The 25,959-nt window shown below is 44.4% G+C and overlaps 3 protein-coding genes across 3 annotated transcripts; 1 reads left to right on the top strand and 2 right to left on the bottom strand.

Annotated features, from left to right (window-relative positions):
* Nucleotides 1-1,054: 1,054 nt before the first annotated feature.
* On the bottom strand, nt 1,055-6,298 carry LOC139111366 (uncharacterized). Its single transcript, XM_070671621.1, has one exon. The coding sequence runs from the start codon at nt 6,296-6,298 to the stop codon at nt 1,055-1,057; it is 5,244 nt and encodes a 1,747-aa protein (XP_070527722.1).
* Nucleotides 6,299-12,148: 5,850 nt separating this feature from the next.
* LOC139111367 (uncharacterized) lies at nt 12,149-13,364 on the bottom strand. Its single transcript, XM_070671623.1, has 3 exons — nt 12,953-13,364; nt 12,677-12,879; nt 12,149-12,601 (listed from the first exon to the last, which is right to left on the bottom strand). The coding sequence occupies exons 1-3, from the start codon at nt 13,362-13,364 to the stop codon at nt 12,149-12,151; spliced, it is 1,068 nt and encodes a 355-aa protein (XP_070527724.1).
* An 11,243-nt stretch (nt 13,365-24,607) lies between these two features.
* LOC139111368 (uncharacterized) lies at nt 24,608-25,732 on the top strand. Its single transcript, XM_070671624.1, has one exon. It carries the CDS (start codon nt 24,608-24,610, stop codon nt 25,730-25,732), a length of 1,125 nt encoding a protein of 374 aa, XP_070527725.1.
* The last annotated feature ends 227 nt before the right edge of the window (nt 25,733-25,959 follow it).

Consider the following 25,959-nt stretch of genomic DNA (forward strand, 5'->3'; position numbering starts at 1 on the left):
ACATGAGTATTTGCTATACAACTGTAAAAATGTTTTACTACCACCTCCGCAGTCACCAGATCTAAATTCCATTGAAAATGTTTGGGACACATTGGATCGCAATATTCGAAAAACAAGTATAACATCAACAGAAGAACTAAAAAGACGATTGAAAGAAAAATGGCAAAATATTAGTTCAGATTATTTAAAAAATTTGATTTCTACGGTACCAAAGCGATTACAGCATGTAATTAAACAAAATGGATACCCAACTAAATATTAAATATTTGTTTATTTTAGTTTTTATATTATTATTGTAAGTGTCCGAATCATTTTGTGACATAAAATTTCGTCATTTTTTGGTATTTATTTTATTTCGTAAAAACAATAAATAATAACAAAAAGTTGTTTGTGCTATTACTTTCTCTGTAGCGCAACATAACATTATGTAATATATTTTTGTTGTGCCTTGTACATATATTTATGATATAGATATTAAAAGTCATAATTTATTAGTGTCCGAATCATTTTGTGACCGACTGTATATTTTTGCGATATAATTATATTTACTCCTCTCAAAAAAACGAGAGATTGGTACGAGTCCAGTGTCGGGCAGACAGTCCGAGCCAGACGAGGTTAACAATTTTTTATTTCGTTATAGTTTTTTGTGACGACTGACTTGCGCGTGTTTATGCTCGTCTATTTATTGGCCCCGAAAACAAAGGGCCTTGTCGTCGGTTCGCGTCGAATTACCTTGGGGCGGTCGATAACCCCTCGGTGTGGTATACATCTTCTCGGCCGTTTTTCTATGATCTATATATCGGTCGGTCGTTGGCCTCACGCTGCCTTAACTTATTTATTGTTTTCGTTTTATTATTTTCGCGTCGGTGTTATATACCGGTTTCTACAGCCTTCTTTTCGTTGTCTCGAAATTTTAAATTAATTACAAAAATTGTCGCGATAACATCCCGCCCCCCTTGAAGGGCTGTCCTTCAACGAATATAATTTAGCTTGCAATGCATTTTGTCCTTTGATTATAAGTTGCAGTCAGTTTCGTCAAAGGTTACAATATTCATTACGCTACCGTCTTTACATTTTCGTCCGGATCTAACGGCAATACGGCCAATTTCGTGGACGGCCGGGTGACTTCACCCTTTTTTGTGCGAATCGTCGCCGTCCGCACCACTCCGTCGGGCCCCGGGTGCACCGTCTCGACTCGTCCCAGCAACCACTGCAGAGGGCCCAGTCCCGGCTGTTGCACCACCACCAACTGTCCCACGCCGATGGGTGTCCCCCTGTCCGTCCGCCACTTCGTGCGCTGGATCAGAGTGTGGAGGTATTCTGCACTCCACCGCTTCCAAAAATGCTGGCGCATCTGCTCCACTCGTTGCCATCTAAGCAGCCGACTTTCTGGTACATGTGTAAAATCTGGAAACGATAGGCTACACAGCGCCGCACCAATCAAAAAATGACCCGGCGTGAGGCATTCTAGATCGTTTGGATCCGCACTAATCGGCGCGAGTGGTCTCGAATTTAAAATCGCTTCAATTTCGCATAAAGACGTATACATTTCTTCATATGTTAAATGTGCTTGTCCTACTACTCGATTTAAATGCGTTTTTGTGGACTTTACCGCCGCTTCCCACAATCCGCCGAAGTGAGGCGCGTAGGGTGGCATAAACTTCCAACTTATGCCCCTCTCGCTTAGGAATTCGCGCAACGCGGTGCTCGTCGCCTCGCTACGCACGCAGTCTAACATTTCTCTCAGCTGTTTTTCGGCACCCACAAAAGTCGTGCCGTTGTCCGAATACATGCATTCGGGCCTGCCGCGCCGCGATATGAAACGCTTAAACGCGGCTATAAACGCGCCGGATGTTAGATCGCTCACTATTTCTATGTGCACCGCACGCACGGTGAAACAAACGAAAATCGCGAGATACGCCTTCGTTAATTTTGCGTTTCTCCGTTTATGCTCTTTTAACAGTATCGGGCCCGCGTAATCTACGCCCGTGTGCGTGAACGGTCGCGCCACGTTAACCCGCTTGCCCGGCAGATCTGCCATTTTCGCTTGCGAAAATTTCGGTTTACATTTAAAACATGTTACGCAGTTACGCACTATCTTTCGCACCACGGCACGAGCCGCGATCGGCCAAAATCTTTGCCGAACCATCGCCAAGGTGGTCTGCGCCCCGGCGTGTAACGCATTTACATGCTCCGCCCGTACAATCAAGGTTGTGAGCTCGCTATGTTTCGGCAGCAGCATGGGATGTTTTGCATCGACATTCATTGTTGCGTTCTTTAATCGTCCGCCCACGCGTATTATTCCCGATTCGTCCAAAAACGGAGTCAGCCCGAGGAGGTGACTTCGACTATTCAACTCGCGCCTCTCTTGTAACAATTTATATTCGTGCGGGAAGGCCTCGCGCTGCACTTCCCTCACAACAACCCGTAAGGCCTCGTCGAATTCACGCGGCGAAATTGTGATCCCCGTCGGCCTCTCGTAGCTCGCACATTTAACTCGTCGGCAATAAGCGATTATTCGCACGATTCGGTTAAGGCTAGACTTTCGTATCAAAAGGTCCCGAATAATGCCTCGGCTCTCAACGGCAGCCACCGCGGCGACCGCACGTCGCTGTTCCGGCAATTCGTCTGGTATTTTTATTAAGTTGTTCGGCCACTCGGTTTCCTCTGATCGCAAGAAGGACGGACCGTTCCACCACAGGGACGAGTCTTTTAATTCCCTCCCGCTCACGCCGCGCGATAACATGTCCGCGGGATTGTCCGTGGACGGCACATGCCGCCAGTCGCTCGCTCGCGTAAGACGCTGTATTTCGCCCACTCGATTGGCCACGAAGGCCTTCCATTTTCGGGACGGCGACGCTATCCATTGCAACGTGATGGTCGAGTCCGACCAAAGTATTAATTTTCGTTTTTCGACCTGCCACGATTCGCGAAGCTTTTCTATCAGCCTTGCTAACAGTACCGCCGCGCTGAGTTCCAACCGCGGCAACGACACCGCCCGAACGGGTGCAACGCGTGATTTAGCCGTCAGCAGCGCTGCGTGGTGTTGGCCGAACGCTCCAGTTGTTCGCAGATATATGCAAGCGCCGTATGCGCGCTCGCTCGCGTCACAAAAACCGTGAATTTGCACCTGTTTGCTCGCTTCCGAGCCCACCCAGCGCGGCACCCGAGCACCCTTCAGAATCTGCAATTGCTCGCGAAAACTCGACCATCGATGGTGCAGATCGGGAGACAGCGTCTCGTCCCACTCTACCTGGGCTTGCCAAGTTTCTTGCATGATTAACTTGGCAACTATTATCAGCGGTCCCATTATACCGAGGGGGTCAAATATGCTCGCGATCTCGGTCAAAATTGCACGCTTGGTGATTCGCTCTCCCTGCGGATTTCGGCTTGCTTCGATTATTATTTCGTCCCTGCGCGAATCCCATTGGATCCCTAAAATCTTTTTATCGTTTTCCTCGGCCAGTAGCGCTAACTGGCTCTCGCCTTGTTCGTCGTGTGGTATTAACTCCGCATGATTCGAGAGCCATTTGCTTAACTCGAATTTGCCGCGTCGTAATATTGAAATGATTTGCTCGCGCGCTGTTATTGCATCTGTCACCGTGTCTGCTCCGGTGAGCAGGTCGTCAATATAAAAATCGCGTGCAATACGCTTCGCTCCTATCGGGTACGCCAATTCATTTTTTTTCGCTAAATCTAGTAAGCAACGCGTGGCAAGAAACGGTGCCGCCGTCATGCCATACGTTACCGTGCGCAGCTCGTATGTCCGAACTGCCTCGTTCTCATTTTCGCGCCATAAAATGCGCTGCAACTTCGTCTGAGATTCGTCTATAAGAATCTGCCTGTACATCTTAACGATGTCGGCCGCGAAAACGCAACGCCACGTGCGAAATCTGGTTAGAATAGCCACCAGATCCTGTTGGATCGTGGGGCCCGTCATCAACGCGTCGTTCAACGCGCACCCCCGGCTCGTCTTGCAGGACGCGTCGAACACGACCCTCAGTTTTCCGCTTGCATCGCCTCTCTTAAACACACCGTGGTGCGGCAAGTACAACGCCCCGGGCTCGTCACGCTCCCGAGGCGCAATCAGTCGCATGTGTCCCAACTGCGCGTACTCTCTCATGAAGCGGATATATGCGCCCTTAAATCGCGGATCGCGCCGAAATTTCCCCTCCACGCCGTGTAATCGTTTCAGGGCCACATCCCGCGACTCTCCCAACAGTGCGAGTGCATTCGGCTTCACCGGAAGTTTTACGATGTATCGACCCTCCCGGTTGACGCGTACATTCTCGAGAAAGTGCTCCTCGCACGCGCGCTCGCTCGCGGTCTCACGCGAGGCCCCGGCGATCTTTTCGAGCTCCCAAAATCTGTTCACGCTTTCGTGCAGCTCCGCGTCCGAAATTACCGCATGCAAGGCGCAGGCTCCCGTCGGAGCTCCGCGCGCATCAACCGATCGTCCGGCCAGGACCCATCCCAGGCGCGTCTTCTGAAGCATGGGGTGGTCGCGCGTGGCGCGTATCTGCCCAACGCACACCAGCTCCCAGAACAACTCGGCGCCGATGAGCATATCAACCGCGTCCGCCCGGTAGAACCGGGGGTCCGCCAGTTGAATGCCTGCGGGAATTTTGATCATGCCGCGCCGCAGAGAGACGGCCGGGATCCGGCCCGTGATCCGATCGGCCACCACGCACTCGATCTCGGTCTCGAAAGAACTCGTACGCGAGCGTATCCAAACCCGTGCCACCCGTGTGGAGCGTGACGTCAATCTCCCAACGCCCGAAATTGTGAGATCCACCGAGCGCGAACGCAAATTTAACAATTTCGCGGCCTCCGTCGTTATCATGTTTATTTGCGAGCCGGAATCCAACAATACGCGAATCGCTCGGCGCGAATTTCCTTCATTCCCCGCGTAAAGAATCGCCGTTGACAAAAGCACGCCCGAGTCCTCCCCCCGCGTAACCTCGCGAGCGACCAGAGCCGCGGTCTCCCCGACCGCCGCACCCGAAGCTCTCTCCGCGGATGTCGGCTCCCCCTCGCGACCCCTCGATCCCTCGCTTGCCCCACGGCTTATATGAAGCAAGGAGTTGTGCTTGCTCTTGCACAACCTGCAACTGCCCGATGGGCACTGGGCAGCCCGGTGCGCCGTGGAACGAAGGCAGTTCAAGCATAGGCCCCTTTTTCTTATCTCGGAGATACGCCGCTCGATCGACAGCCCGGCGAACTCGCGGCACGCATACACCGCGTGCTCGCCCTGGCAATACGCACAGCTGATCGCTCCCGCTGCCGCGTGTAACGCCTGTCGTTTGCTGCCGGACCGCGTGATCACGCGCGAATCATCGCGCTTCTGCACCGCGGGTGCTTTTCCCGGAATCGCCTCCAGCACGCGACTGCGGTGCGTCAGAAAATCTTTGAAAGTTTTAAATGTGGGTAATTCCGGTCCCGCGAGCGACGCGTGCCACTCTCTCAAGGTGGTCGGATCGAGCTTGGTACTCAACCAATATACCAGGATGTCGTCCCACCTGTCCGCGTCTCGTTTCAGCGCCTTTAAAGCTAACAAATGTCGCGACACGCTGTCGCACAATCGCCGAATCTCGCCTGCGTCTTCCCTGACTATTGGCGGAAAAAACATTATCGCCTTCAAATGCGCGTACGCAATCGCTCGCTCGTTATTATAACGCTCCCCGATTAAGGCCCACGCCGCGTCGTAATTTGCGTCGGAAATTTCGAGAGCATCTATAATGCCCAGCGCTTCGCCCGATAACGCTCCCTTCAAGTACTGTAGTTTTTGTACTTTAGCGAGCGAAACGTTATTATGTACGACGGTAAGAAACATATCGCGGAACGGAAGCCATTCCTCATACCCCCCGGCGAATACCGGTAGGTTTAGTTTAGGCAGCCTGACATGACCGGCCGTGCCCGCGGCCTCCTGACCATTCGATCCGCCCGCACTCAGCGTCGGTGACGCGCGTATCGGCGTCGCGTCGAGGGCCGCAATTGTCGTACATAATTTATAATACGCCTCCTCAAAGGTTTCGCGGTCTCTACCTTCGGTTTCGTCTATGTCCTCAATTCGGATTTGAATCGCGTTATATTCATCCCAATAGCAATCCAACTTTTTCCGTCGTTCCCGCAATTGAACTAGGACCGCGTCGTTTACCACTGACACGCTGTTTGCATAATTTTCTATGCGTGTGCACGCTGCTTTAATCGTGGCTCGACGTCGCCTTAGCTGCACTAACGCGTTCGCGACCGCCGCCGCCGATGCCGCCTCGCTCGACGACCCGCTAGTCGTCGCCATGTCGCAATATTATCCGCGCTCGTCAATTAAGAAATTTTAACTTTCGCGATGCCTCACGCTTACAAAGCCGAAATATCGAAACAATAAGACTGGTGCAGACTCTGTGCAGCTCACCGCTTTACGGCTCTCCGATTCCGCTCCTCGGCAGCTCTCGTCAAGTCTGTCGTCCACAGTCCGCGCGGTCGTCTCCGGTTGACCCTCCAACGGACTCCTGGATCACCGTTCTCGATCAGGCTCCAACCGTTCTCCCCGTTCGTCCACTGGTCGCCTTGCCGGGCTGGAATCCGGCTCGAAGGACCATGAAACTTGTCGAGGCCGTTCTCACTCGTTCGGTTGAACGAGTCTTCCTTCCCTTCCTTGGAGATCTCGTGCGGAATGGTAAAGAATCGGACTCTCGTAATTATATTTTTGCGATATAATTATATTTACTCCTCTCAAAAAAACGAGAGATTGGTACGAGTCCAGTGTCGGGCAGACAGTCCGAGCCAGACGAGGTTAACAATTTTTTATTTCGTTATAGTTTTTTGTGACGACTGACTTGCGCGTGTTTATGCTCGTCTATTTATTGGCCCCGAAAACAAAGGGCCTTGTCGTCGGTTCGCGTCGAATTACCTTGGGGCGGTCGATAACCCCTCGGTGTGGTATACATCTTCTCGGCCGTTTTTCTATGATCTATATATCGGTCGGTCGTTGGCCTCACGCTGCCTTAACTTATTTATTGTTTTCGTTTTATTATTTTCGCGTCGGTGTTATATACCGGTTTCTACAGCCTTCTTTTCGTTGTCTCGAAATTTTAAATTAATTACAAAAATTGTCGCGATAACAACTGTCGAAATTGCGAATCATGACCAAGTCACCTTGTTTGTATTGTTTAGATGTCTTATGTCGTTTATCATAATAGCTTTTTTGACGCTGCTGATTCTGATCAATTCGCTCGGCAGCCTGTTTCCGTATGTCATACAAGTCTCTGGTTTGTGATTCGCGCAAAGCTTTCAATGTTTCTCTAACATAATCGGTGTGGAAACCTCGCTGGTCTATTCCGAAAACTAATTGACTTGAGGTCTTTCCTGTTGATTGATTAATTGTGTTGTTAATTGAATACTCAATATCTGGTAGAATTTTATACCATTGACGGCCTTCGTTATTGTCTCTTAATTTAGCTAAACATGGTGCTATTACTCTATTTATTCGCTCCGCTTGGCCGTTTGATTGAGGTGATCCTACTGCAACTTTTACATGGTTAATACCTTGTTCCCTTAGAAAGTCTCCAAATTCTTGCGATGTAAACGCAGATCTTTGATCTGATATTATTATATTCGGTTTATTATAACTGTAGAAAAATTGTTGTAAGTGGATAATTGTTTCTTTTGCATTCGTAGTTTTCGTGGCATATAGTCTAATAAACTTAAAAAATCCATCTATCACTAACAAAATATATTTTTTAAACGCAATCTGTTTATCCACTGGCCCAAAATGGTCAATATGAATGGTTTTAAATGGAGTATTTTCTTTGGGAACTGGGTATAATTGTCCCTCTGTTTTACCACTGTTCGGTGAAAATGTTATACATTTTAAACAGTTCTGCACGTGTTTTTCACATTTCTCACGAATATGCGGAAACCAATAGACTCGTCTAATTGAACTCATCATTTTACCCGGCCCGAGATGACCCATTTCATTGCGGTATCTGAACAATACATTTGTTTCCATCTGCTGAGATGCTAAAAATAACAGTTGCTTATTATGTTTCTTATATATTATACCGTTACGTAATTCATAACTAGAGCTATTTGTTTTCTCTAATTTCGCTGCGATTTCTTGAATTAACGGGTCTTTTCTTTGCAAAACAATAAGATTCCATTCAAACGGATTATCTTCCACTATTAATATGCCAAAATTCCTACTCAGTGCATCTACATGAGTCATCTTTGAACCCGGTCTATGTATAATTTTAAAATCAAAATGCTGGAGTTCTAAACTCCATCTCGCTATCCGCATATTTATGTCTCGTTTTTCTATTGTCTGCGTTACTGCATTGCAATCCGATACAATATGGAATGGTATATCTTGTAAATAAATTTGGAATCTTCGTAACGCGTATACTATTGCCAAAGTTTCGAGTTCGAAACTATGGTACTTGGCTTCAGCTTCCGTGGTACGTCGACTAAAATAGAATATCGGATGCATCTTCTCATTGGATTGCTTTTGCATTAACACAGCTCCAAATCCATGCGTGCTTGCATCGCAGTGCAGCTCAGTATGGACTTTTGGGTTGAAAACGGCTAATACAGGTGCTTCTGTTAATTTTCTTTTAAGTGTTATAAATGCTTCTTTCTCGTTATCTCCAAATACAAAAGTAGTTCCCTTTCTTTGTAAACAATACAATGGTCTAGCAATAATGGAAAAGTTTTTTATGAATTTTCTGAAATATGAAACGAGTCCTACAAACGACTGCACCTCCTTAACTGTTTTTGGTTCGGAAAAATTCTGTACTGCCTCAATGCCTCTGTCTGTTGGCTGCATTCCTTTTTGAGATACTTTATAACCTAAATATTCAACCTCCTCATACAGAAATGCACACTTCTCTATTTTTATCTCAAGTTTATTCTCTGCTAACGTCATAAAAACTTCTCTTAAAACGTCCAAGTGCTTTTTAATTGTTTTTGTAGCCACTAATATATCATCCATATAAATTATGACATTACCTGTTCTTATTAATTTAATCATGATTTCATTTAAGAATCTTTGGAACAGCTGAGGTCCAATTTTCAAACCAAATGGTAATTTTAAAAATTCAAACTGACCTAATTGAGTCACAATTGCTGTATACTTCACTGCGTCAGGCGCCATTGGGATGTGATAGAATCCATCTTCTAAATCTAGTAAACTATAAAATCTTTTATCTCGTAACATGTCTAATTGATCGTCAATTATGGGTAATGGGTAATTATCCCGTGCTAAAACTTTATTCAACGCTCGATAGTCAATACACATCCGAATGTCGCCTGTTTTTTTTCGTGTTAATACAATTGGTGATGCATATTCAGATGTACTTCTACGTATAATACCTCTTTCCAGTAAGATATTCAAAATAACTCTAACTTTCTCTTTTTTCACTAAACTTAACCTTCGCGGACGAAATTGTATTAATTTAGGCTCTTTTAACGTTAATGTAGCTTGTATCTGTACTTTAGGCGAGTCTGAGCATTTGTGATTCATATAGCAGTTACTAAAAATGTCTTTTAATAATTCTCGAGTCTCCCGTGGCATTTCAGTATTTACATTAATCTTTTTATCATTTGCTTCGTCGGTAATATGTAAAATCTCGCTTACTATCTTATCAAATTCTACATTCTTAGTTAATCTATATCTAAACAATTTTAACGCATCTCTTCCTATCAATAATGGAATCGACATCGTGGCCTTGGACACTACACCTAAACTTACTGTTTTACAATCATTATGCATAGTAATTTCAATCTCAATAATTCCTTTTACCTCAAGTTTTGAATTATTTATTCCACGATAACGTTTCCATATATTCTTAGGAACTCGCATTTCAAGATCGCCTATTTCATCTTCTCTGATCAATGTCACTGGACACCCAGTGTCAATCCTGGCCATGCAAGACCACGGTTCGCCTCTTTCAGCTTGCAGCTTGACAGTCGTCTGGAATTCGTCTCTAAATTCTTCCTGAGCATCCACCAAATGGACTTCCTCTTCTTTCCCTGACGAATCTTCCTCCTCCGACTCGCTGCTGGCGGGCTTGTCTGCCTGATCCACCAAGCCGACCTGTCGTCGTCTCTTTTCTTCTTTAAGCGTTGTCTTGGACTCAGTTTCCGGCTTCTTCGGTTTCTTTTCCTTTGTCGCCTCCTTACTTGGGCAATTCCTGGCATAGTGTCCTTCCTCATTACATTGATAGCATTTTACCACCGCTTTAACTTGTAGCTTCAAGTTGTCTTTTTGTTCAGTTTTGTAAGAAGTCGTTGTCTTAAAACTCCGTGGTGTTATGTTTTCCCTACGGTCCGTCGACTGGCTTGCCTGATTTATATCGATTCTCCTGAAGGCCTTCGATAATTCCATCACTGTGTTAAAAGTGTGCATCCTAGTCTGATTTCTGAGCATTATTGACGGTATTCCATCTATTATATATTCTATGATCTCTTCATCGTCGATGGGAACCTTGTTTCCCAAGATTACTTTGTCATGACAATAGCCATCAAATGTTTCGCCTTTCCTTCACATCCGTCCCTCAAACAACCGTTTCCTTTTCAGCCGGCTCAGCGATTGGTTGAACATGGCATCCATCCGTTCCATCAGCGTATCCACGTTCATCGATAGATGCTCGACCAATGACGAGTACCACTCGGCCGCTTTTCCCCGTAGCCTTGAACCGACCAATATTTTCGACGCATTTTCGTCGAGTTCATACATGTTTCTTAACAGCGTCACCTGTGCTTTCCACCTTTCGAAATCTTCTCCGTTACCATTGAACTCGGCAAGGAGATCACATACATTTCGAATGCTCAATGTCGTGCGCGACATTGTCGACAAACTACTTCGCGGCGACGTCCTCAGCGCTTCGTTTTCCCTTCGCAGCAGCTCAAGCTCACGTCTCATAAGAGCGTTCTCTCTCTCGTCTAACTTTCTCTGCTGATGGGCAAAACGATCATTATCTCTTCGTAACGTACCGACACGTTCTAACCTCGTAGGCGCCTCCTCCCACCTCTCCGGCTCCTCGGAGTTATCCTCCTGCTGAATACCCTGTGCCGCGTCTGCTGGTGAGATATTCCGGGCCTCTTCTTCCTGAGAATCGTATCGTGCAGCTTCCTTTATCCATGCGCCCGATGGATCGGCCTTTTGCATCCTCGCTATCAACTACTGCCTTCCGTCCAGACAAAGACAATTGTCGGTCCTTTAGTATACTTTTCAATTGTTGTACATTCAATATACTTGGATCCATCGCCTCGACCAATATATTTATATACGTCTATATGGCTCGTGGTGGATCTTACTTCTGAATTGTAATGTTTAGAACGTGTTACTTGTATTGGCGGTAAAACAGTGAAAACTAGGTTATGAACGTACGTCTTTATTCGTTACTCTCTCGTTTCGACTGACTAGTCCCGCATCGCCACGTTCGCTACTCTATGCCGTCGTTCGGCGGTAGCTCGTCACGTGGGCTACGCATGCGCGCTACAATAAGAAAAAAAAATATATACAGGGTGTCTCACCCCATGTGTCGAATATTACGCGAGTAGGTAGGTCTTGGGAAAAGAAATCGAAAAGTCCTATACGGTTTTGCTTAATTTTTATTCGTAAGCGAAATAAAAATTTATGAAATATTCCGCGAGTGGGAGCGTACCTTTAAGGAGGAGTTAACGTTGCGAGTATAAGCCCGACCCAGGCTGTTTGAAAGACAAGAAGAAACGCGCGAGCAACACGAGGCGACGACGCGTAAGGCGGTGACAAGAACGACGCGCGAGCGATACGAGGCGACAATGCGCGCGTGAGGCGAGCCGACAATGTGCGACGAAGCGAGGCGAACGACGACGCGCGAGCAAAACGAGGCGACAACGCGTAAGGCGGCAGCAAGAACGACGCGCGAGCGAGACGAGGCGACAATGCGCGCGTGAGGCGAGCCGACGATGTGTGACGAAGCGAGGCGAACGACGACGCGCGAGCGAGAGAAGATACCAATTTTAACGATATTTATAACGTTACAAATTTAAAATTAAATAATTACACGGAGTAAATATAACTATCTTTTCCTCACCACCTATCGAGGTAGATAGTACGGCGCGTTTTTTTTAGAGTGGTTTCCCGGTAGGCCTAATCCACTGCAACAACTCAATGCAACAATTGTTCGAAGTGCCTTCCTTGTACCTGTAGGCAAAGTTCGGCTCTCCGAACAATTTGTTGCGTTGCACGTTGTGCCATATCGGGCGTCACTGTATCGAAGGCCGCTATAATTGCAGCACGAACCTCCTCCACAGTACCTTCACGCACGGGTTCTACTTGAGCTTTTATATGGCCCCAAACAAAATAATCCAGCACGTTCAGATCCGGTGAACGTGCTGGCCAGGTAATGGGACCACCGCGACCCATCCAACGCCCCGCGAAACGATTATTCAATACCTGTTGTGCGTTGCGCAAAAAATGCGGCGGAGCACCGTCCTGCTGGTAAATTAATCTTAGCCGAACGTTAAGCGGCAGGTTCTCCAAAAGCGGCGGAAGGTCGTTTTCTAAAAAATATGCATACCGCTCTCCATTTAAACGAGGAGGTAAAAAATACGGCCCAATCTAAAAGTAACAAATAACAATATTATAAGATTTAATTGCATATAAATAAATTAAATTTTTTTAAAAACTATTTACAATTTGATTTCCAATTACACCCGCCCACACATGTAGCTGCCACCGATACTGGAAAGCAGTGCGCCTAATTGCATGCGGATTTTCTTCACTCCAAAGGACGAAATTTTTGGAATTAAAAATTCCATTTGGAGTAAATAACGCTTCGTCCGTCCATAATATGAAATTCGGAAATGACTCATTTCGTCTGCATTGAGCCAAAAATCCTACACGTATTTTTAATTATTATTTTACATTATTTGCGTACTTCGAAAATATACGTAACGGAAAAAATAATACCTTGGCAGAATATAGCGCGCTGTTCTTCATCCCGAGGAAGAAGCTGTTGCACCCGTTGGTAATGATACGGGTGCAACCCTTCTTCTCGGACAACGCGGTGTACCAAAGCGTTTGGTAAACCGAGCGCTCGCGCTACACGACGAATACTGCTTCTGGGATCGTCTTCAAATCTGCGAAGTATTTCTTCTTCGTCTTCAACGTTTCGAAGTACGGCACGTTCAACGCTACGTTGTCGAGGAACCACGGATCCCGTGTCTCTTGTTCGTTGCACGCACCTAATAATTGTGCGATACGATGGATGTTCGCGATCCGGATATTTTTCCGCGTAAAGTTCCGCTGCGGCTAATGCACTTTCACCCGCCGCACCATAGCAAATTATCATATCCGTGTATTCACTCGCTGTGTAACTCATGTTGGCACGGTAGATACACAATAAGTATTAACGTTATCGAGGCACATGGCAATCGAGAAAAACAAGTAAAAATTGAAAACATCTTCGGCGTTGCTCTAACAAATTGCCCGACCGATATTTAAATAATAATAAAAATACCGTATATTTTCGAAGTACGCAAATAATGTAAAATAATAATTAAAAATACGTGTAGGATTTTTGGCTCAATGCAGACGAAATGAGTCATTTCCGAATTTCATATTATGGACGGACGAAGCGTTATTTACTCCAAATGGAATTTTTAATTCCAAAAATTTCGTCCTTTGGAGTGAAGAAAATCCGCATGCAATTAGGCGCACTGCTTTCCAGTATCGGTGGCAGCTACATGTGTGGGCGGGTGTAATTGGAAATCAAATTGTAAATAGTTTTAAAAAAAATTTAATTTATTTATATGCAATTAAATCTTATAATATTGTTATTTGTTACTTTTAGATTGGGCCGTATTTTTTACCTCCTCGTTTAAATGGAGAGCGGTATGCATATTTTTTAGAAAACGACCTTCCGCCGCTTTTGGAGAACCTGCCGCTTAACGTTCGGCTAAGATTAATTTACCAGCAGGACGGTGCTCCGCCGCATTTTTTGCGCAACGCACAACAGGTATTGAATAATCGTTTCGCGGGGCGTTGGATGGGTCGCGGTGGTCCCATTACCTGGCCAGCACGTTCACCGGATCTGAACGTGCTGGATTATTTTGTTTGGGGCCATATAAAAGCTCAAGTAGAACCCGTGCGTGAAGGTACTGTGGAGGAGGTTCGTGCTGCAATTATAGCGGCCTTCGATACAGTGACGCCCGATATGGCACAACGTGCAACGCAACAAATTGTTCGGAGAGCCGAACTTTGCCTACAGGTACAAGGAAGGCACTTCGAACAATTGTTGCATTGAGTTGTTGCAGTGGATTAGGCCTACCGGGAAACCACTCTAAAACGCGCCGTACTATCTACCTCGATAGGTGGTGAGGAAAAGATAGTTATATTTACTCCGTGTAATTATTTAATTTTAAATTTGTAACGTTATAAATATCGTTAAAATTGGTATCTTCTCTCGCTCGCGCGTCGTCGTTCGCCTCGCTTCGTCACACATCGTCGGCTCGCCTCACGCGCGCATTGTCGCCTCGTCTCGCTCGCGCGTCGTTCTTGCTGCCGCCTTACGCGTTGTCGCCTCGTTTTGCTCGCGCGTCGTCGTTCGCCTCGCTTCGTCGCACATTGTCGGCTCGCCTCACGCGCGCATTGTCGCCTCGTATCGCTCGCGCGTCGTTCTTGTCACCGCCTTACGCGTCGTCGCCTCGTGTTGCTCGCGCGTTTCTTCTTGTCTTTCAAACAGCCTGGGTCGGGCTTATACTCGCAACGTTAACTCCTCCTTAAAGGTACGCTCCCACTCGCGGAATATTTCATAAATTTTTATTTCGCTTACGAATAAAAATTAAGCAAAACCGTATAGGACTTTTCGATTTCTTTTCCCAAGACCTACCTACTCGCGTAATATTCGACACATGGGGTGAGACACCCTGTATATAGAGAGATATATTGCAGTTTAAATGAAGAATCTTTTGAAGGTTCTTTTCATTACAGTGAGTACGACACGGGTTTGATGTTTATGTGAGTTTTTAAAAAATGGCTTAACTCAGGCCGTAAAAATTTTACATTGTTTAGCTGCTCTCACAAAAGCTTATCGGCGAGATAAGGAAGGTGTTTAAACGCGAGTAGAAAAGTCAGGTTGTAATTGTCCAAGGACTTACTTTTTGTCTGATTTTCACGGTAACAATTGTCAGACTGACGAAACATTTGATTTTTCAACAAGACTAGCCCTTTATTTTATTATAGCAATTTGTCAGTTTACATAATGGAACAAAGCCAAGTCTTAGACGTTCTTATCTTGAAAAATATTACACTCTAAGAATTTTTTTTGTCAGCGTTTTACATTCAGGTAAACTTAGCATTTTTTTAAATATTCTAGAAATATTCTAAAAATATTGTAGAAAAGTTTAGAAATATTTCTCAAAAATATTTATGACACTTTATATTTATGACGCTTTTATATTTTATCTACAACGAAAATGTTTAAACAATATATTTTTTTTTGTTCGATTCTTTCTTTTTTATTGACAAGATTGTTCAATGCGATAAATTAGCTTTGAAATCAGATTTATGACTAAATTTTCCCGTTTTCAACGAAGAGTCATATAACAATAAGTTTAAAACGATATTGTTTAAATTTTCCACTCCCAGATGCATTTTGTGCTAGCACAAAACAATCTTATGCTGGTGGGGGTTGTAAACTAACTATATAAGCATGGTGTTTTGTGGGTGCGAGCTCACAATCTGCAATTTTTACACTTGAGACAGTGGTTTTCTTCCACGCGAATACGACGAGTACGCTGAATATTTCCGTTAAATATTTTTAAAAATACGTTAAATATTACATAGTGCCGGAAAAATGGCAAGTGGCAACGGTGAAAATAATTCTACGAAACGCGTGGGCGAACGAGGTGACTTCGATAAGCGTTTCGGTGGGCACGAGGTGAAAAAATACGATCAATTACATATGCTGCTAGCAACAACGTATGCAATCAACATTTCGCATACAAAAATGATTTACGTGGGCCTGCAAACAACGGATGAAGGAATTTTTACTCCCATGGTGAAATTAACCGGCAATCATTCAGCTGGAATTTATTTTAACGAGGAAACATGGGGGAAATTTCAAGCAAACTTCAAGATTATGAGCGAGTATTTAAATACGAATAAAGGGTTCAAGCCTGATTCTATCGCTTTCGACAATATACTTATCAATTTCACCACCGCATACGGAGCGCGATCGATATTGGTGGCTTATAAGGAAACCGAAGAAGAGCAGATCGGTGATAATTTGGTCGAAAATCCAGGGAAAAAAAGCGTGGATGAAGAAGATACGAGATCACATCAACCGAAGAAACGAAAAAACTACACAGTCGGAGTGGTAATGCAAAAAACCACATACGTGGGACTGGAAAATATTGCAAAATGTGTCGACGCGCGCTTAGAACTTTTACGCTCGCAGGCGACGAGTGTCAACGAGTGCGCTCGTAATTTGACTAAGGAAATAGAATTAAATCTTTCAAAGTCGCAATTGGATTACGAATTTGTAAAATTAACATTAAGAGCGAATTATGACAATATCGCGCGCAATGTACGCAGTCAGTTACGAGATTCGACTTTTCTCGAACTGTACTTCGATATTGTATATTTAGAATTAACTTCGCTGCGCTTAACTGAAATTTTTTATATAATTTCAAAAAATCGTACTATGTAACACAGTAAAATTACACATGTTATATTTTTTGTCAAAAAGAAAATTTTAATAAACTCGTATCTCTAATAACGCTTACATTATTTGGACGAGCCTACAAACCCTTCTCCTATTCTATTTCCCACAACTATTCTATTTCCAACCAGGTAGCCAATCAAAATGCGTAGACTCCTCCCAAAAACGCTCAAAAGTGCTCTTAGTGAGATTTCGTGGTGACTCTCGACAGTAAACCAAGCACATTTTGCATCTGCCACGAGAGAAGCAACTCCCTAAGAAGAAAAATAAGAAAGCAAAAATGGAAAACGTGGTAATAAACATCACGCACCCGGTCAGAGGAGTAAGTATATTTTACACGATTATAAACTCTTAATTATTTTTTTTAAGCATAGATAAAATTAAAACGTTTTATTTTGTTACAGAAAATCGTGGTCGGCGGAATAGAGATGGAGGAAGTGCAGCTTCAGCGCGAGGTGCGGGTCGTCATCCCACCGCAGATAGGTAGTATATGTGTAATATTCACTTTCTCAAACAAAATTTGTAATTAAATATTTATCTTTTTCAGTCTTTCGACATTCGTGAGGCTATCTTCCGAGGAAAAATAATTAACGGATACCGCATGGATCACATGCGGTACGAGAGAAAAATCTTGCGGAGGAATACAGGCGAATTGTGGGAGATGAACGTATTTGACACGTTCGGCCCACGGACTCGAGCCGATGTGGGACGCCTCTGAAGATGATTTTAAGGCTGCGGTCGGGAAAATTATACCAAATTTCGCGCAGGAAGAAGAAGAAGAAGAAGACGATGATAATGAGGGCGAAAAGGAGAACAACGTAAATTAATTAAATGTAAAAATATTAAAGTAATTGTGTGTATGTGTGAGTGTGTGAAAGCGTGTTTGCAAGCGTATGAGAAAAGAAATAATTAAAAATATTATTTTTGTAAAATGTGTAAATAAATTTCTTAATTTAAATTTATAACATTTATATTTCTTATTTCTTTCACCCTTTACGCACATTTTCTTTTTCTAACTTAAAGCTCTACCGTTTATAAGAAAAATTCAAAATAAAAGAAACATTAAAGTAAATAGTAAAAGTAAAAAAGTAAAAAAGTAAAAAAGTAAAAAGTAATAAGTAAAAAGTAAAAAGCAAAAAATAAAAAGTAAAAAGTAATAAGTAAAATGTAAAAAGTAAAAAGTAAAATGTAAAAAATAAGTAATACAATAAAAAATTGAAAATAAAAAAGAAGAAAAGATTTAAAATAAAAAGCTAAAGCAGTAAAATAAAAAGTATTTGGGAAGAAAAGAAAAATATCGAAAGAGGGTACATCTTTGTGTAAAGTTACGCTTCTTTTAACGCGTGAGAGAGGGAGGGGGAGAAAAAAGTTCAGAGAAAGAAACAATACTCTACATGTAAAAAGTCAGCCAATAAAAACAGCGTTAAAATTTACCTGGCTTTTTCGACTCGAGTAATTTCTAGCTCTTACGCAGTATAAAAGGCTGCTGGTCCTGTGTAAAAATATCAGAAAAAACCAAGGAGCGAAAAGTGACGAAATGGATCCCTACAAAAGAGTGGAAATAACTTATCCGTTCGAATTTGTAAGTATAACGTTATATAGTCTAATGTATATAGTGTTTAAATTATTTAGAAATTTCTAATTGTTTACACATTCTGTTTTGCTCCCTAGGAAATTCACTATGAGGACGAAGTATACATAGTCCGACTAGAGCGCAGGGCGCGACTAAATCGTCCTCGTCGCCAAGTGAGTATATAAACACACGAGTAGCTATAGGATAAAATATTACTTATTTCTCGTTACTTTTGTTAATAATAATATTTTCTTTTTAGCGAATCAAAAGAAGGCGGATGCGAGGCGCGTCGAGAAGAGCAAACAGGCCCCAGCCTTCCGACGGAGGGGAAAACGCTCCTAGACAATCGTCGTCGTCGTCGTTGGTGTCGTCGTTGGTGTCGTCGTTGGTGTCGTCGTCGTCGTCGTCGTCGTCGTCATCGTCGTCGTCGTTGACCATACCGTCGTCCTCATCCTCGGCGATGGCGGTGACGTTCGAGAACTTTAAATGGGGGCCTGCATTGCTCGAAGCGGCCGAGGAATTGACGGAGATTTTGCTTGCGGAAGATAATGAGGAGTGAGAGCCGCAAGAAATTTTATGTACATATATATTAATAAGATTTTTGTAAATAGATAAAAATATAAAACGTTAAAATATAATTTTCTTAAAAATTATTTTTATTACGCGAAAAAATCCTTATTCCCTCTCAACACACGTGGAAATAAAAACATCGATTAAAGTAAAATTTAAATATAGAAATTCGATATTACGTGTAAAAATAATTAGAAAATTGAAATAAATTTTTTGTTTATTAAAATACTTTGTATTTGAAAATTGGATACGGCCCGTCGTAGAGCATAAAGGTTATAGTCACGTAATCACGCGGCGTCTCGGCGCAGTGCACGCCAGCTTCTTAGTCGGCGGCACTGTGAATCTCTATGTTTTCTAGCGTTTGTAAAATTAGCTTACTCACGTCGCATCGCAGCGTAGATAAGCTCAACGACACGTGCAATGCTCTCGATTGGCTAGCGTGTGCGGTAGTGCGCTGGTGCGAGCGTGACACCGCTTCCGCCGCCGCCGCCGCCGCCGCCGCCGCCGCCGCCGTCGGTAACGCGCTAGGCCCACCGCTAGGCGACGTGCTTGCTGTAGCGCGGAGAGGGGAGAGCGGGAAATTAAAATGCTATTTTTCTTTTTGAAACCGGAACCGGCATAGGTCCTAATCATTTCACGAAATAGACGTGCGCTGGAAACACCCCTGGACGTCGATCGTATGCGGACCTACCGGTTGCGGAAAAACGGTCTTTGTAAAGACTTTTCTTCGCGGTTTGTCGTGAATGTCCGACGTGCGTTTCGAAAGAGTTTTGTTCTATTACGCGGAGTGGCAAGACGCCTATCGTCAATTGCAATACGACGTAGAGAACGAAGAAGAAGGGGGTCAAAAGGAAGAAAAAAAGCGGGAAAAAACGCTGAACAAAGCGATTGAATTTCGCGAAAGTTTGCCGCAACCGGAGGATTATTTAAACGATCCACACACTCCAAAATTAGTGATAATCGATGATCTTATGAGAGAATCGTCGTTGAGCGATGTAATCGTGGATCTCTTTACGAAAGGCAGTCATCACAAAAATCTCAGTGTAATTCTTATTTTGCAAAATCTTTTTCACCAAGGACGTGGTCAACGCGATATATCTCTCAACGCGAATTACATCGTTGTTTTTAAAAATCCTCGAGATCGCGCACAAATCTGCCATCTGGCGCGTCAAGTCTACCTTGACGATTCAAAATTTCTAGAGGAAGCCTACTACGACGCCACCTCTAAGCCTCACGGCTATTTACTACTCGATTTGAAACAATCGACTCCGGACGAATATCGATTTCGCACCTGCATCCTCCCCAACGATACGGCTCATTACGTCTACGTGCCGCGTAAATTACTTACTAGCGGGTCCTACGTATAAAAACCAAATACTCACGCTCGTCGCGTCAGTCACGGAAAGCAACTTCTCGCGATGAGAAGAACAAAAGATAAGGCAATAACGGATAGAGCGACGAAAATTGCCAGACGCTCGATCGGAGAGAAAAATTTGTGTTTTCTCAAGGCATTGGGTCATCTGAACAAGAACCAGCGAGCGGCATTTCTGCAAAACACCGACGCCGATTTTATTCGTTGTATTCGAGAGTGTGTTTTTAATACACTTCGCGGTAACGTCCCGCTCAGAGCGAGTGAAAAGAAACGCTTGAGCGGTTACAAAACGCTGCTGCGTCGCATCGCCGAAAAATCGGAATGCTGGGAGACTAAAAGAAAATTGCTGGTGCAGAAAGGTGGATTCATATCCTACATTATTGGTCCTATATTATCGTTTCTGCTGTCGCGAATAATCGACGGAGGAAGTTAATTGGAAACTCCTATGCACCTTCCGCTGAGTTATGGAAAGAGCGCGAAAAATGGTCTTGATCTCAACGGACAATCTCCAGAGAATGCAGCAGCAATTACATCACCATCCGACGACATTGTCCTCGACGGCGACGACAAACACTGTCAATTCCGCATCGACTCAAAACTTTGAAAATTCTGAAAACTCTAATACCGTACGTACACCTAACACGACGCTGTCTCGACTCGACGAGGAGATAAGTCAAATTCTTAATTCTCACTATCCTCGTCCCGCAGGGGAATGTTGGAAGCTGTACCGAGAGGTGCTTCAGCGTTATTTTCATTTTATCCGTGTAGCACGAAAACGTAAACACAGCACACAGGCGCGAGACGAAGATACACGACACGAGGAGCAGGACGAAGACGAGGTAGGATATGAGGATGAGGAGGAGACAGAGTCAGCGGCGAAGGAAGACCTCGCGGAAGAAGAAAATGATCCCGATTTTCTTAGCACAACTGCCTCCATTCGCGGAAGCCTCGAGGGGCTCGACACCGAAGAAGAGACACTGAGAGCGGTCGAATCTCAGTTCAAAGCGGGTTGTTCAAGCAGCAGTGGCGGTCGTGGTGTTACGACGAGAAGCGGTTCCGCGAAGATCGTTGGTTTACATCTAAAAAATGTCGAAAAAATACTGCTAAGTGTACCGAAAACCTATCGCCCCAATGCACGCAGCTTGATAATGCAACTGAGTAAAACGAAACGAATCGGGTGGGATGAGGAAGGAGTGGTGACTATAGACGGACGCGTCATTCCCGATTCGAATATCTCTGATCTGATAAACGGTGCGACACGTGAGAGAAAAACTGTGAAAGCCAAGGGTAGAGTTCAGTTTGCGCAATTTCTTAGAGTTTCGAACATCCCCTCCTCAGTGGTGGGAAATAAAGAATTGTTATCTCTAGGCTCTACTAAAAGTCCGCCGAATTTTGATCCTTTGGTTAGTTCAACACCTCATCCAACGGCGACTGCTCCGAAGCAGAGGCGCTTGCTCAATTGGACTTTGCTGAATTAATGGAGCTTGAAAAATTGTACTACGATCCGGGCCACTACGCTGGCTATTCGGCAGTAGATAATCTGTCTCACGCAACTAAACCGTTCAATTTTTCACGCGGTGTTGTCGCGAGATGGCTCGAATCGCAGGACCCGTACACCCTACATCGCCCTATTCGACGAAAATTTCCGCGTCTGTATTACAACGTAACGAACATCGACGATCTATGGGAGGCTGACTTAATCGAACTCTGTAATGTCAAAAGTCACAATGACGGGTATTCATATCTGCTGGTGGTTATCGACGTGCTTAGCAAATACGCGTGGGTCGAACCAATGCGCAACAAGACGAGCGAGAGTGTCGTGGAGGCTTTTTAAAGGGTGTTAACGAAAAGTGCGGAGCGCGTATCCGTGTTTCTACAAACAGACAAGGGTAAAGAATTTATTGCACAAGGAATGCAAAAATCTCTAAAAGAAAACGGCATTCGCTTTCGCGTAGCTCGTAATCCTGATATCAAAGCCGCCATTGTCGAACGCTTCAACAGAACACTGAAAGAGCGTATGTGGCGCTACTTCACGCATAAAAATACACGTCGCTACGTCGACGTTTTGCAAGATATCGTACGAGCCTACAATCTCACTCGGCATTCATCCACTAAAATGCAACCGGCGATCGTCACACGTGAAAATGCTCGTATCGCGCGCGAAAACATATCACGCCGATGGAAACGAGACGAGAGGGAGATACGCGGGGTCCGAAAAAGAGCTAAATATCACGTCGGCGATCTCGTTCGGATTAGTCATGCGAAAGCAGCCTTCGAAAAAGGATACGAATCGCGGTGAAACGTGGAGATTTTTCGAATTCGTCGAGTTCTCGACTGGCGCAAACCACTCGTGTACGAATTGAGTGATTTAGAAGACGAAGTCATCGACGGTATCTTTTACGAACAGAAGCTTACACGAGTCGAGAAAAACCTGCAGAACGAAGAGTTTATTGTCGATCGCGTGCTAAAGAGCAAGGGTCGCGGTAATAATAAACAGCTACTTGTTAGCTGGCGCGGATACCCCGCCAAATTCAATAGTTGGATCGCTGCGTCAGATTTAACCGCTCTTCATCATGAGGGAGGACCAATTTCACGTAGTTCTTCCGAGCAATAGCAGCATGCGACATTACCCGGATAATAAAACTTCAAGCTTCATCACGGAATTACCGCAAACTATAAACCTGCACGGTGAATGGAAAGTAGCGCTTACAGAGATACAATTTCCCTCTACTTTTGTACATTTGAAAAAAGGGGACAATATACTCCACTTCATTGATTTCGTGCCCACTAAGTTCCTACACAGGGGCGAGGCGCTTCCTAAAACAAAAGAATATGAAATACCTTGAGCATGTACAAAGATATCCACGAACTCTGCGACGAGCTGAACAAAGCGTCTAAAGAGGTTAAATCTCATTTTTATTTTGAGGTTGAACCTCGTAACGCTTCGCGCGTTTGTTTCAGTTTAACTTGTCATGAAAACGATACAGAGAAATGTAGACTTTCTCACGGGATAAATATGAGCGATAATCTATATCGAATTCTCGGTATCCCTAGTGCAGCTGGAATACAAAAAGACAGTTCACTTGTCGAACAAATCACACTAATTCATCATAATAAATTACGTCTTTATAAAGAGTATTTTCTCAAATTCGGTCTTCGCGACGAAGAGGGAAAGCGTGCGGTTTCGAGCCTCTGTGCTAACGAGCCTTTCAGCCTAGCGCGTGGAATTCCAAATAAAATGTTTGTTTACTGTGACATTTGTGAGCCTTACGTCGTCGGAGATGTGAGGGCTCCTCTTCTTCGAGTAGTTCCTATCGAGTGCCATGGCAGTGATTACATCTATGGTGCGTCTCAAGTAAAATATTTTTCTCCTCTGCAGTATATTCCGCTGCAACAAACGAATTTTCGCCGAATTGAAATAGATATAAAAGATGAACTCGGAGAAAGAATACCATTTCTTTCCAGGACGCTGATCGTGACGCTGCATTTTAGACGTTACCAGTAAAACTACGATTACTTTGGCAAAGCAATGACGATGAGAGAATACAATTATCACGATACACACTTTAGCCGCGGAGGAGGTATTCCACGTGTTTACGTCGGTGCGACTTATCAGCGTGGGCACGGAATCGGTAGTTTTTTCGGAGGCCTATTCAGAAAGGTTCTTCCTTATCTACATAAAGGCGCACGCGCTGTGAGTAAATAAGCTTTGGGCGCTGGATTAAACGTTATAGACGATGTTGAAAATGATATTCCATTCAAAGAAGCACTCTAGACGAGATTCTGCGAATCGCGTACGAATCTTAAAAGAAAAGCTAAAGAAAAAATAAGCAATCTGATGAGGGGATCGGGGTATAAAGAGGGCCCAAAAATTCCGGCGCTTCAGTTTTCCTTCGACACGCTCAATAGTCACCTCGTGACAAAGAATCAACGGTTGCGTAGACGACGACGACGTCGACGCACGAGTAAAAAGTCTGCAACAAAAAGTTCTACGCGAAGAAAGAAATCGAAGTCAACGATGACGAGGAAAACTAAGAAGAAGAAGAAGACTCGCACAAAGGGTGGAAACAGTAAAAAGTCAAAAATCGCGAGACGAAAACACACTAGTGTCGGAAAGAAACGCAGTGTGTCCGATATATTTTCTTAAGTTTCTAGAACGAACGAAAAATTTATAGAGTGGTGTAAGCAGTATGTCCTTTCTTCACACGCACTCGAACGAGTGTTTAAAACGCAAGCTTGATTTTTTTCTCTTTACCACCCACTCAAACTAGTATCGAAAGCTCACAATGGATTTATTACAAACCGGTAACGTCGCTAGCCGACGACTCACCCATAGACATCGTCATACCCGGACACGGAGAAAACTACCTAGATCTCACACATACCATGTTGAGTCTATGTATAAAGGTAGAAACCACTGCTCTATCAGGTGCCGCAGGAACATCAACAGGCTCTACAGGAGGAAGTACCGTGTACAAAGTAGGCCCCGTAAATCATTTGCTCCATTCCATGTTCAATCAAATCGACGTATATTTCAATCAAAAACTTGTGTCACCGCCAAACAACGCCTACGCTTACCGCGCCTACATTGAGGCGCTATTAAATTATTCTTCAGCCGCAAAAACCTCCCATCTGACATCATGTCTGTGGAACACAGACACCCCTGGTATGATGAACGAGCATACGACTTCGGCTACTCCGAATCCCGCTCTAGTAAGACGCGCAAAGTACATCCTCGATGGGCGCGAGCTAGACCTTCTAGGTCATCTTCACTACGACGTTTTCAACCAAGACAAGTTTTTAATCAACAGAGTAGAGGTCAGATTGGGACTTGTTCGCTCGAAAGACACGTTTTGTCTCATGGAAAACACCACGGAATCGAAAATACGTATTCTCGATGGTAGTCTCCTTGTCAGAAGAGCGAAAATAAGCCTCGCGATGCTACTCTCTCATGCACGAATGCTGAGTAAAGCAACCGCTAAATATCCGCTTACCAAAGTCGAGGTTAAAACGTTCACCATTCACTCTGGCCTCGTGGGCGAGTCGATAGATAATGTGATACTCGGACAACTCCCAAAACGCATCATAGTAGGCTTCGTCGACAACAAGGCGTTTAACGGCGACAGAAAATTAAATCCGTTTAATTTCAAAAATTACAATATAAATTTTTTCTTGCTATACGCAGACGGCATACAAATTCCTAGCAAACCGCTACAGCCGAGCTGTGACAAAGGCAAGACACTTTTCGTCGAGGCTTATCACACTCTCTTCTCTGGCACCGAAATTCACTTTCTGAACGAGGGTAATTCTATAAGCAGAGAAGATTATTCGCAAGGATTCACTCTTTTTGCTTTTGATCTCACACCTGACTTATCCGCCAATTGTGCTGGACATTGGAATCTCGTGAAACATGGGAGTTTACGTCTTGAAGTGCGTTTTGAAAAAGCACTCACTACCACCGTTAACTGCATTGTTAACGCGGAGTTCGAAAACGTTCTGGAAATTGACTAATCTAGACAAATCATTGTCGACTTTTCCGGCTAACTCACACACACACACACACACACACACACGCGCGCGCGCACGCTCGCACGCTCGCACGCACGCACGCACGCAGAGTTTTCTACCTACCTACCCCTTGAACGTCACAGCGAGCAAGTTTTTTTAAAGCAGGGATATAAAGAGCTCAGGATTCAGTTTCGTCTGAGACACGCACAGTGACGCTTCGTTTTTGAAAA

The sequence above is a fragment of the Cardiocondyla obscurior genome, linkage group LG23, assembly GCF_019399895.1.
Source record: "Cardiocondyla obscurior isolate alpha-2009 linkage group LG23, Cobs3.1, whole genome shotgun sequence".
Taxonomy (NCBI): Eukaryota; Metazoa; Arthropoda; class Insecta; order Hymenoptera; family Formicidae; genus Cardiocondyla; species Cardiocondyla obscurior.